Raw genomic sequence first — 13,972 nt, forward strand, 5'->3', positions numbered from 1 at the left:
GCGCGACTCGCTGCCTCTGGAATCTCCCAAGAAACTTTTAAACTAACTTTTTTTCAATCCAAAATAAAGGCTACTGTGAAGATGAAATAAAGATTCAGCGACTGCATGGATTATTTCTTGCATAAAATGTTTTCAGAAACACATTTCAGTGAACTATTTTCATGATATAAGAGAAGAAAGTTTCCAAACGAGCAACCATGTTGGTTCTGGTTCGAAAGCTGGGAGCAGCAGCAACCCACGAGGGAAAGCGTTCATCCCATCAAGCGTCCAATGCTGGGTCGGACAGTTACGGGCCGTCGGACAGCGTCTATCGGTCTAGTTTTTGCGGTGTGTCCCGCACCGTCGGCTCTAGTCGCCGCTTCCCAGGGCCGTGGAGTGCTCATTGCCCCCCAGTGGGAAACGCTGTATTACATCATCCAAAACTTGATGTCCCCCTACTTCAAAACTCACTCTGGCGCCACTGACCAAGCATTGGTATTTGACGAGTTGGGAGTGAGAACGTGTTGAAAAAGACGTCTACAAAACCAAAGTTTCCCTCAGATGCAGCACTCGCTCCTTGTCTTTTAAAGTTTGACTGGTTTTCTTTTCATATTCAATGTGTCATCATACAAGTGGTCTGAGAGAAGAGTTCACACACACACGGCTGATCTCAAACATACATGTTACAGCTGATGAATTTCAAACACACCCTTTACAATCTAATTAATGTCAGAGCTCCTGGGTGACAGCATTTTAATCAGCGAGAGCAGAGAGTCTGATTACCTCACAGTGACCGGCCGAGGAGAAACAGCGTGGACCTCTGCTGTAATTACATCAAGAGTCAATTACACCACCTCTCCTCCCGTTTGCTCATCAGCACCCAACGAGTCAGGAGTACAGTGAGTTTAACAACCAGCAGCTTAAAAACCACAACGGCTGTCCTCCATCACTCGGGGGACCTTTGCAGGTTTGAATTAATCTCAGTTGATTTTCAAAGTAAAACAAACTCTAAGGCTTTTCCTACCCGGTTCTCTGGAGATCTGGACGAAGGCCTCGACGCCGCTCTCGCCGTAGTTTCCCTCGGAGGCGAGCGTCGACACGTAGTTCCAGCCCATCGCCGTGACGATGTCCAGCATGGCCTGAGCCTGGTAGGAGTCCGGAGGAACCACGCGGGAGAAGAAGTCGTAGCGAGTGTTGTCGCTGAGCTCCGGAGCCGTCGAGGCGTAGCTGATCTGAGGGATCTGTGGAGACACGGCGAGAGTTAACCGTTAGCGTTACATACTTTAAACCACTTAAATCCACGTAGCTTAACAGTGATTTAACAGCATATTGCTCAAGCACACTTTAACAATGTTCAAACCTTTCTCCAACAGCAGCAACACAATGTACCTATCAGACAGTGTTGTGATTTAGCAAATTAGTATAAGAATGGTAGGGCCGTCAAAGTTAACATGATAATAACACGTTAACGCAAATTCATTTTAACGCCAGTAATTTCTTTAACGCATTAATGCAACTTGCAATTTTTAGTTTGTGGCGGGCTGAAGTGAAGATATTGGCACCATCTGAAACTAGAAAACTTAAGGAATCCATTGGTACCAACCTGCTAAATGCAGTACCTGTGAGGGTTTATGGACAATGTTTTTCATTGTTTTGTGTTGTTAATTAATTTCCAGTAATAAATATATACCTACATTTGCATAAAGCAGCATATTTACCTCACTCCAAACTGAAATGAAAAGGTGTCAGAGAACATTTCCTCATTTAATTTGTTTTTTTAATCTGATCGGGATTAGGTTTCTGTCAAAACGTGTTTGCTGTTTTAAATTAGTAGCATGTAAAAGTAATTTGTAGGAGACAGAAATTATGGGAGCTAGAAAGCTGCACACCTGATATTCATATTTATATTCTGCACTTGTACTTGTATGATTAGTTCTGATTGTATTGTGGTTGACTTGACTTTCCAGCCAGAGGGGGGAAAAGCACTTTTCTTTGTATTATTACATTTTTTTTGTGAGGTCTGTTGACCATCTGAAGTCTTACACCCCAAACTACCATCACCAGTCAGATTTTCAAATGAACATCGTGCAGTATATTTGTTGAGATGGAGTTGGAACCTTAAATCCTGACCTTCCTCTAGCTGCTTCCTGTTGTTCAGTTTCTTGTCAGAGTCGAGTTAGCGAGCTCTGCTGTGTGAATTAGGGAGGCGGATCAGGTCATAGATCCTGCAGCAGACAGGCCCGGCGGGGCAGGATAATGGTCCTTTAGAGGAAGATTGAAGGGCTGATTGATTTCACTTCAGTCGGAGGCCGGCACGTTGGGCCGAGCGCCGTCGGACGCCTCATCAGCATTCACAGAGGAGAGAGGAAGACAGCAATACAAATGTCACTCGGCTCGACTCGCTCAGAGACAGGCGGCAAATTAAAGGCCCGTACTGTAAATACAAACCTGTCTGAGAGCTGACGCTATCGGAGCGCTGCAGCTTTAACCATCAGAGAGGAAGTTTATTTCCAACACAAAGAACACCTCTGAGCTCCTGATGCTTTACTGGCTTTTTACATTTTAGACACCTTAAATGTTCCCTGTTTATTTAACGGCTGCGTTAGCAATTACTTTGAAGATTCACATTTTCCATTTGACATGAGAAAACAAGTCCATTTTTCTGATCTGGCGTTTCATCGACAAGACGCCATCGTCTTCTGATCTTACTCCATTATGTTGACGGTTTGGTTTAGGTACAAAAACAATATTCGTCATCAGGGTTACAACATAACCACTTGGTTAAGGGAACGACCAACCCGGTGTCACAGGAAGGCATATAAATACCACAACATTATACGGACATTCCATGTGTCATGAGTACACATTTTAGCGTGTCATTTGTACACCACGCAAACATCAGCAGTTAGGTTTAGACAATAAAACCACTTAGTTATGGTAAGGGAAGACGTCATGGTTGGGCTTAAAAGTAAGTAAACTAAATAGATAAAATACGTATGGAAACAACTAAGGAAAACACGTCACAAACGTCAACAAAAAAAAACACCTGACAATCGTCACGTGACAAGTAAGGCATAATGTACAGCGAGCCGGTCATTGTTGTGAAATAAACCCTGAAAGGGCGATGCGGCACCCCTGATGCGACGTGGTCTTGCACAGCCCTGAAAGGGGTTTATTTCACAATAATGACTCTCTAGCTGTACATTACCCTGCTTATTATAGGCTACTTAATTAAGAAATATATAATTTGACACAAAAACGGTCCGGCAGAGTCCGACAACAGAGCTGCGCCCATAGCAACGGTCTGTTATACATAGCAACGGTCTGCTATAAAGAAATAACAGACTGTAGAGCGCAGTGATTGACCAATCAGAATCCAAACCAGAGATCTCCAAGATCTTCCGATCTCCAAACCTCTGACCTCAAGATATGTGAATGAAAATGGGTTCCATGGGTACCCACGAGTCTCCTCTTTACAGACATGCCCACTTTATGATAATCACATGCAGTTTGGGGCAAGTCAGCACACTGACACACTGACAGCTGTTGTTGCCTGTTGGGCTGCAGTCTGCCATGTTATGATTTGAGAATATTGTTTATGCTAAATGCAGTACCTGTGAGGGTTTCTGGACAATGTTTTTCATTGTTTTGTGTTGTTAATTGATTTACAATAATAAATATATACATACATTTGCATAAAGCAGCATATTTTTCCACTAACATGTTGATAAGAGTATTAAATACTTAAATCTCCCTTTAAGGTGCATTTTGAAAAGATAAAAAAATGTGCGATAAATTTGTAATTAATCCCGACTAACTATGGACAATCATGTGATTAATCACTTTTAATTGATTGACAGCCCTAATATAAAGTGTAGTGTATTTTGTGCTTGACTATTTTTTTGTTTGATTTTTTTTTCAATTTAGGCTTTTCAAATCTTCCACACCAAACTCCCTTCTGAAAACCTCAGTTTTTCTACTGACAGTCAACAGAAAAATATAGCAGATTGTGTGACAGCGGCGACAGATAAGACCAGAAATGATAGAGATTCATGGAGGTGAGGCTGAGAGGAACTATCCCCCCCACACACTCACACAGAGCGTACAGTAAAGGCTAAAACAACTGCAGCTGTGTGAGAATATAATGGGGACCTCCATTAGCATTAATGATGCATTGCGGGCTGAATAAACAGCAGCATCAGTTATTGATGCTCAGTCAGCTGCTGCTCCATTAAAACACACCAGCTCCTCTTATTAACACACCCTGCTCTTTAAAGGAGCACGCTGCTAATGTTTTAGCCCATTTAATGTAAATTATATATAATATCTATGTAACCAGCGTGGGATTTGAGCATGTGGGAAAAACATCATGACGAAAGCTTTGCGTGTACAAACATTGACGTCATGAAATAATAGCAGTAATCATGATAATAATAATAAAGCTTTAGTCAGAGGGTTCCACCTGTGTTATTAAACAAATTGCAGAGAGATTCTCAGAGGGAAATCAAACTCGTGGCCTGCTGGTGGCTTCTGAAGGACTTCCTGCCACCACAGCAGGACTGCTATTTTAATTAGCAGCCTAATTGGACGCCCCGCCGATCAGCTCGCCGCAGACTCACATCTCCATCGTCACAACAACGGTGCAATCACCAGCTACTGTAAAGCAACGCAGAGGGTCTTCAATGTGGGCTTCCACTTTCACAGCCACTACACAGGGCTTTTATTTTGGAAAAAAAGGAGAAGAGAAGCTTATCTGAGCAGATGTGAGGCGTTTATCTGCAGTCTGGAGCCATTTTGAGAAAATTCAGTCGTATTAATTTTAGGGTTTGGTTTTTATCTCAACAAGGTTGAAAACATAAACTATTTTGAATATGTCTCTTGGCTTTGTTAGTGACACAAGAGGGTGGAGCTAAGTACAACTGAACGCTGAATAAGACATTTTAAGTCTACCGAAATGTTACAATAAACTTTCATGAACTGAAAACACACTGTGAAAGGTTTAAAGCTTTGAGACAAAAACACGGACAACTCCCAGAACCGGACAACGCCGTGGTAGCGACCTGTCAATCACAAGCTAGCCACGCCCTAAAGCATCCCCTGCTTTATGGTCTATTTGACTCTAAATGGGACCATAATTTACTAAATGAACATCATGTTGTACTGAAGAAGACTTGAAACTAGCGATTGAGACCATAAACTCATGTTTACAATGTTTACTGCGGTAATAAATCAAGTGAGAAGTAGGCTCATTTTCTCATAGACTTCTATACAATCAGACTTCTTTTAGCAACCAGAGGAGTCGCCCCCTGCTGGCTGTTAGAAAGAATGCAAGTTTAAGGCACTTCAGCATTGGCTTCACTTTTCAGAACCGGACTTTGACGCTGTTTTTGCCAGAGAACCATGAGCTGTGTTAACAATATAACTATTTTTTTTTAAGTTTTTAAGTCACTACCAGGACAATGACGAGGAAGATAGGCTCACTACGCATGCTAAGAATTTTCTTCTCTGGTAATTTATATATTGTTGACTTTACCGCCACCTACTGGCCCGACAAGCTTGTTTGAGAGTTTGGAAAAGGAGATATTTTGTAAAACAAACGTTTTGTGGACAGACTTTTTAATCAGAAGGGAGTTTTCAAACATATCTGTACACATGTAGACGAGGGCTAAGTGGGTTTCTAATCGACTGTTTTTATGTGCATTTTCAATTTGTGCAATGACAAAAATAAACCTGAGTGGAAACGCCAAAAGTTCAACTTGAAATATCACAAAAAAAGTTTTCTAACGCTCGGCTGAGCTGGAAAATTAAATCAAATTGCGACAAAGTGCAGTGGGAACAAACTTGATAGCAAAAAGTGCAGCGTTGAGGTGACTGAAGAGTAAAAGCTCCCCTGAATCAGAGGAGGTCTCAGTGGGACAAACAGCTGAAGTGATCCAAGGCAATGCGAGTGGCGTGCTGACGGATGGCGTCCTGATGGATGGCGTCCTGACAGCGCTCATTACCCTCAACACCAGATTTCTACGTTAGCCCCGAGACCCGGCAAGCCGGATCAGACCTCGGTCTCACACTGACGACAGACATCTGTGCGTGGACATGTTTACACGTCTTTACATCAGAGGACACGCTCGCCGTTTTCTGCCGTCTCAGGGTGTTTCCTGCGACAGTGATTGATGCTCGTCATTCCTGCGACAGCCTCCAGCTCTCTGCCCGACTGAACGGTGACAGAAGAAATCCATCTGAGGTGACAGCACACGTCCATCATCGTTCACTCTGCGCTCTGATTGTCTTATTTAAAGTAAAGCTCTATTTACTGTCATCTGTGTCTTTCCTGGACAATAAACAGATTCGCCCTCCAGGTAAAATCCCACATGACTCCTGCCGCCGCTGCTCTGTTTCTCTTCATGTTTCCCTCTCGCAGTTGAACTCAGGATGAAGTCAGAATGACTGAATGAAGTTTTTAATTACATGTTTCAATACCTCAAATTAAACAAGACACGCCATTTATGCTTTCTTGGACGTTTAATTTCTGAATATTTCTCTAAAGGTCCAGACACACCAACCCGACTTCAAAGAACTAGCGGCAACGACAGCCAAAAGTTGCGTCACCCCACGTCGCTTTTGTCTTGACAAAAAAGTTGCACTCCAACACACCAGACTGCAGCCGACGGCCAACTACCAGGTACGCTCTGCACCTGCGTGAGAGGAAATAACTCTCCACACCAGCAGGCGGCGGTAGTCTGTATTCATCATTCAAAAAGGGAAACCAGAAGACCGGCGGATATACAAGCCGTTGTTATGATACGTACATGAAACAAAGCGGCGTTTGCCGACCATTTTCACACCACTCTCACTCACCACTTGGCTTCATTCCAGATGGCCATGTGGTTGTGAAAATATCCGTGTGTTGGAATGATCAGATGAGATGAAGATGAAACATGAGAAGAGTGGTCTGTGTTTTTGTGTCAGGACCTTAAGAGGAGTTTATTCTGCAGCCTGTCGTCTCCAAGTAAATGTATTTAATAAAACGCACCATGTAAAACCATCCACCCTGACCTTTGACCCTCGACCCCCGTTTGGTGCATAAATGTAGGACACATAATCCAGGCAGCCATTATGTTTCCCCTCAAATTGCACTCAGCAAAACAAATTAGTACAAATCGAGCAGTTTCTAGCAGAGCAGCTCGGAACTTCATCTGATCAGAATATTAAATCAGAATCGTGAGAACGGAGATATTCAACATGCCGGCTGCATCATTTTAGACACATTTCCCCCAAATTCAGCTCGACAGATTTGAGATCTTCACTAGAATTTGAAAATAAAGTTGAGCAAAGTTTGGACAAACAACGTGAGTTTGTAAAGATGTTGAACAGTATCATCGGGATTCACGGTCATTGCCTTCACTGCTGCTCTCCACCTGATTAAAATGCTGTTTTCATCTCTTTTCCTTGATTCTCAAAGTCTGAAATAAATACCACAGCCAATGCCCTGGTATTCTTTTCCCCTAAAAATAACTCCTTGCCACATAATTCATCTGAGAAACAAAACCAGCCGACAGCCAGAAATCGATTGACTGAACTTGTCCTCCCGCTGACTCTCTGAGCTCCGTCCAGTCAGACCTGTCCGAGCCAGAGGACGACGTGTGATGTGTCCGTCCTGCTGCTGGCTCTGTGTCACAGCCAGCTGGCCCTGATGCGGCCGGCTGGCTTTTTGGCCTCTAAAAAAAAAAAAAAAAACAGCAGACGCCAGAACCTCACCTGGTGTCAGCAGCGAGGAGCTGGAGCCGCCATAGACAAACACATGATGCCTCGTCTCAGCTGGCCTGTCAGCATCCAGGCTGCCCGCTGAGTCAGCAAACAAAGCAGCCTGATCTGACAAAAATACGTGAAATGACCACGACCTCTCAACAGCGTATTCACACGGTGGTGGTGGCACCAAAGAAACAATGCCAATGGAAAGACAATTAAGATCCTTTGTCACGTAGGGACACACAAATTCCGAGGTTCAACAGAGATAGGTTTTAACTGAAGTCCGTGTAGGGAGGAGGTCGGGGTGGATGGATGCGTCAAACACGGGACATTCACCCAGGAGACCGGCGTTTGTGTCCCGTGTGAAACCAAAAGTCAACGTTGACTTATTTCAAATGATGTAGGCTATGTAAGTGAAGTTACGTAACGAACTTAGTGGGGCTGGGAAATATATCGATATTATATCGACATCGTGATATGAGACGAGAAATCGTATCGTAAATTGGTTTTAAAGGCTACATTACAATAAAGTGATGTCATTTTGTATTTACTTACCAGACTGTTGTAGCTTTTCTATTATATCCCTTTTACACTTAGTCATTATATCCACATTGCTGATGATTATTTATCAAAGATCTCGTTCTGTAAATATTTTGTGAAACTACTAACGGTCAACCCTACAATATCATCGTAATATTGATATCGAGATATTTGGTCAAAAATATCATGATATTTGATTTTCTCCATATCTCCCAACCCTTGAACTTAGTTATTTTAACCCAAACCATGATGTTTTCTTTCTTAAACTTAAATTGTTTCCTGAGGTGGCGTGGCGGCACATCATTTCAACTAACCTGATCTCATTGAAATGCCCCGCCAAAAGCAAGAATGGCTGGTACTGCACGCGAAATCACTAAAATCACACAAATTGCGGTGTCATTCATACGCCATTTAATGAGACCGGGCTGTTTTAACACATTACGTGCCACCATGTCGTCCCTCGGCTCTCTATATGTTCCCAGAAAAACGTTCTCTATCTAATGGTGTTAAGGAGAGCTGAGCGCCCGAAAAATGAAAGCGTATCATTGCAAACAGACTTCAACGGAGCTCGAACGCGCGCACAACAAACTCCTTCACAAAGCTTTGTTTAGAAATAGTTTCGTGAAAATAGTTGTGTTTGGATTTCCATGAGCCCACGAATGGCTACAAGACTCTTGGATAATGCTGCACAGGTATTTTCAGAACGTTTTTTGGACGTTTTATAACCTTTTGTTTGGACTCCGTCAAAGTCGATTTGCGTTAATTTTTCTGGCGCTCCGCTCTCCTTAACACCATTAGAAAGAAAACCTTTCTGGGACCATAAAGAGCAGGGGGAGGTGACCATGTGTACTATTGCTTTAAGTTTAGATTCCATCTTCACTCGGCTGAAGACGTTCATCTCATCTCCAGCCTGAGGGGATTATGTAAAGTGCTCAGCTTTAAGGATGGTCCTTCAGTTCAGGAACATTTTCTCCACTTGTGTTCAGCAGCTCAGTGGAGTGAAGAGAGGAGCTGCTGTATTATGATGGATACACAGTCAGATATGGAGGTACCTATGTGGGTGTTACTCGCCCTCAGACGGTGTAGAGTGGAGTGATGTTTGAGGAGGATGTGAACTGTGAGTATTTCAACGGCTGTTTTTACAGGTTGTCGTCACGTCGTTCACATCATCAGTCTGTTTCACAACGGAGACGTTTATTAGCTCAAACTACACGTGTTTGTCCAAAGTGTGGACTTTATATCTGAGACGACGTGTGGAAAACCTTCAACACACACAGCATGAATAGATTTTTTTAAAAGGAGACCCTGTAAGAAAAAGACTGTATATAAGAACTGGACAGAGTCACCATGACGTCACCATCTTGGTTTGTGGCCATCAACATCTTGGTTTTTGGTCGTCACCATCTTGGTTTGTGGCCCTCACCATCTTGGTTTTTGGTCGTCACCATTTTGGTTTGTGGCCGTCCACATCGTGGTTTGTGGCCGTCACCATCTTGGTTTGTGGCCGTCACCATCTTGGTTTGTGGCCGTCCACATCGTGGTTTGTGGCCGTCACCATCTTGGTTTGTGGCCGTCCACATCGTGGTTTTTGGTCGTCACCATCTTGGTTTGTGGCCGTCACTATATTGGTTTGTGGCCGTCCACATCGTGGTTTTTGGTCGTCACCATCGTGGTTTGTGGCCGTCACCATCTTGGTTTGTGGCCGTCCACATTGTGGTTTGTGGCCGTCACCATCTTGGTTTGTGGCCGTCCACATCGTGGTTTTTGGTCGTCACCATCTTGGTTTGTGGCCGTCACTATATTGGTTTGTGGCCGTCCACATCGTGGTTTTTGGTCGTCACCATCGTGGTTTGTGGCCGTCAACATCTTGGTTTTTGGTCGTCACCATCTTGGTTTGTGGCCGTGACCATCTTGGTTTTTGGTCGTCACCATCTTGGTTTTTGGCCGTCACCATCTTGGTTTTTGGTCGTCACCATCTTGGTTTTTGGCCGTCAACATCTTGGTTTTTGGCCGTCACCATCTTGGTTTTTGGTCGTCAACATCTTGGTTTTTGGCCGTCACCATCTTGGTTTTTGGTCGTCACCATCTTGGTTTTTGGCCGTCACCATCTTGGTTTTTGGTCGTCAACATCTTGGTTTTTGGCCGTCACTATATTGACTTTTTTTTGATTTTTGAAGGAGGTGTAGTTTTTTGTATTACATGTGGACGTGTAAAACCGACTGTTTGGGAAACAGTGACGTCTTCACCTCACTTTGAGCATGCGCATTGTTGCTTTGTGTAATGAGAATGCATCTGAAACAACAACAATAACAACGGCAGACTACCAGCAAGAATATTGCTTTTGGTTTCGCCCATAGACAGTATGGTGGACGTAGTCACTGTAACATCCCCCATTGATCCCCCATGTTCATAAGAGTGTTACTTGACAAATCTCCCTTCAAGGTACATTTGAACTGATAAAAAAAAATGTGTGACTAATCACGATTAAATGTTTTAAATCGATTGACAACCGTAGTTGTCATGTTATCTTAATAATAAGCTGTATTCGTTTGTCTTAAAAAGTCTTTAAAAGTCTTCAGTCTAATTATCTGATTTAAGGATTAAACAGCAGATTAATTTAATGTTTAAAGAAGAGACCGTTTTGCTCTTAAAGTCAGTTTTTCTCACAGCGGGTTGAGTCGACGGGGAATAACCAACACAGACAGCCTCCCTCGCTGTCAGCAGCTGACAGCAGAGAGAGGCTCCAGCAGCCTTTTCTGCATTGTAAGTATTTTTTTTTTACGTATTATTTATATGGGCTGTCCCACTTTAACACATCCAGACCTCAAACACTGACTGACCCACTTGCTGCTGTGAAGCTGAAACACTCTCAGACTAAAACTGTGGTTCAGAGAAGGACAGACGTACTCCTGTGAGCTCTGTGTACTATACTCCTGTCTCGATACTTAAATACCGGAAAGTAGAACTTTTACTTAAAGGAACAGTGTGTAGCATTTAGGAGGATCCACTGGCAGAAATGGAATATAATGCTAATAAGTATGTTTTCTTTAGTGTTTAATCACCTGAAAATAAGAATTGTTGTGTTGTTGTTAGCTTAGAATGAGTGGTTTTTAGTTAGATGATTGAAATAAGGTCTGTGGTTAACACAAGCTGAAGAGATTTTAAAGTTGTATTCTATGACATAAAATATAAAATACAAAATTCTGTTATGCAGCAACATTTCAGCCTCATGACCTTTTTTGTGATTGGACCAACTTTCTTCATAATTTAGCAAAACAGGGTGGAACTTCAAGAGTGTGACAAACAGATTAACGTTATAAAACATGGGAAAAAAAGACATGAGTGAAAGTTAATGCCACCTCCTGAAAATGGACTCAATGGAATTGCATCTTTTTTTGGAGGGCGAGAAACTACAAACTAACAGGGTGGAGAATGACCACAGAGACACACAGTAAATGATGAAAATGGTATGGTTCTTCCTAAAATATATATATATATATTATATATTTAACATGGCCAATAACATTAATTAAAGAATATTTTGCACATTTTATAATTTTATGGTTTATAGTTCTTAAAGAAGTTGATTACTTTGCACTTGGGACATGCATGGTAAAATCGAGCAGATGTACCAAAAAAAGCACAGTAAAGTTACAAAAATGTATTTTTTAATGTGTATTATTCTTTGTTTATGTTATAAAGAAGATCTTAATCTATAATTTAAGGCATTTGTTATAGATATTTTTTCACATTTTAAAGAAAATATGAGGAAGTAATTCATGGGGACAGAAATGTTGCTGCTTAAAAGGAATGACCCAAAAGTGGCGTTCATTTGTGGAGATTATCTTGCTGAACAAAACGTGGAAGTATCAGAAACATTTGTTTGCCACAGAGCTTATTTTCTGCAATAATCCAAAACTCAATGGAAAAAATGGCTTTTTGTCGAGGGAACCAATGCTAACATCCAGGTTGGCCTACAAAAATACATCATCCGCTCCCTATAGAGCGTTCTATAGGGAGCAGATCCTCTTCACGGAGACGGCCACCATGTTTCTACAGTAGCCCAGAACGGACAAACCAAACACTGGCTTTCACGTCAGCTACCATAGTTCTCCGACACGCTTGGCAAACACAACCTCTCCACTATAGATGCCACCAGACCCAACACACTGGTCTTTTACGTAAAGGATCTGTGTACTTCCTCCACCTCTGGCGGTCTCTCTTCATCCGAGAGTGAGACAGTTTATCAGACAGACCGCTATGAAGCCCCAGGTGTCTGATTTTCTTGTGTCTTTGTCAGACCAACCTTCAACAGGTCTAATTGAAAACGTGCTGCGCCTCGAACACATTAGCATATGAAAGGCTCTCAGCAGTGAGGTGAAAACATCACGAAAACACAGTTTATCACACGGATCCTGTTCTGATCCTCAACGAGACGCTGTCGGTTTTTCTATCAGTTCACCTCGACACCAGCCGGGAATGTTTACAACATTTATCTTCATGGCTGCCGCTCATTAGCTCCAGCGTTAGCTTCACCCCGACAGTTTTAATGTATGACCGTGTGAAGCAGCTGCCTGCCTCATTCTCTCTCTTCTTCTTCTTCTTCCTCTTTAAATCTCTCCATCCTGCTGATGGAAACCTCACTCTGTCAGGTCGGATCATTTCTCTGCTGTAATGATTATCTGGAGCTGCTGGACGTCATTTAACAACTTTTTTCTCCGAAAGGGGAATGTGAGCAAAAAACATCCTCCATGAAGACTGATGCTTTTTAAAGGAGCATTACAGCAGTTTTGCATATTTAATCACAGTTAGTGTAAAGTTATACCCTGTACAGTCTTAAATACTTCATCTCAACTACAGAGAAAACCAGACTTACATTAAAGACTAGGCCTGCAATAATAATTATTTTCATTATTGATACTTAGTTTCTTGATTAATCGTTGGTCTTCAGGGGTTTTCAAAGTCTGAAGTCTAATGTTTTATTTAGAGCTGTCAATCGATTCAAATATTTAATCGCGATTAATTGCATGATTGTCCATAATTAATCATGATTAATCGCAAATTAATTTTGTATCTGTTCGAAATGTACCTTAAAGGGAGATTTGTCAAGTATTTAATACTCTTATGGGCAAATATGCTTACTTTATGCAAATGTATGTATTAACAACACAAAACAATGACAAATATTGTCCAGAAACCCTCACAGGTACTGCATTTAGCATAAAAAATATGCTTAAATCATAACATGGCAAACTGCAGCCCAACAGGCAACAACAGCTGTCAGTGTGTCAGTGTGCTGACTTGACTATGACTTGCCCCAAACTGCATGTGATTATCATAAAGTGGGCATGTCTGTAAAGGGGAGACTCGTGGGTACCCAGAGAACCCATTTACATTCACATATCTTGAGGTCAGAGGTCACGGGACCCCTTTGAAAATGGCCATGCCAGTTTTTCCTCACCAAAATTTAGTGTAAGTTTGGAGCGTTATTTAACCTCCTTCATGACAAGCTAGAGCTTATTTGATGGAGCTCATTTCAACTACGTTATACACTGCTGGGTAGATTAATCTATAATAATACATCATAATTTATCAGTTTATCAAGTTATAGTTTGTATCATTAATCTAAAATAAAGCTGTCAGATAAATGTAGTGGAGGAGAAATAGAAAGAAGCATAAAATGGAAATACTCAATTAAAGTACAAGT

At 42.0% G+C, this 13,972-nt stretch overlaps 1 protein-coding gene across 2 annotated transcripts in view; it reads right to left on the minus strand.

Moving 5' to 3' along the window:
* The window catches only part of grm8b (glutamate receptor, metabotropic 8b), a 115,456-nt gene that overhangs the window by 73,786 nt on the left and 27,698 nt on the right, over window positions 1-13,972 (minus strand). For both annotated transcript variants that reach the window (XM_074633557.1, XM_074633559.1), the window contains exon 3: window positions 1,004-1,220. In XM_074633557.1, coding sequence (XP_074489658.1) covers window positions 1,004-1,220 — 217 coding nt within the window. The remainder of the gene's footprint in view (window positions 1-1,003; window positions 1,221-13,972) is intronic.

This window comes from Sebastes fasciatus, chromosome 4 (assembly GCF_043250625.1).
Source record: "Sebastes fasciatus isolate fSebFas1 chromosome 4, fSebFas1.pri, whole genome shotgun sequence".
NCBI classification, from domain to species: Eukaryota; Metazoa; Chordata; class Actinopteri; order Perciformes; family Sebastidae; genus Sebastes; species Sebastes fasciatus.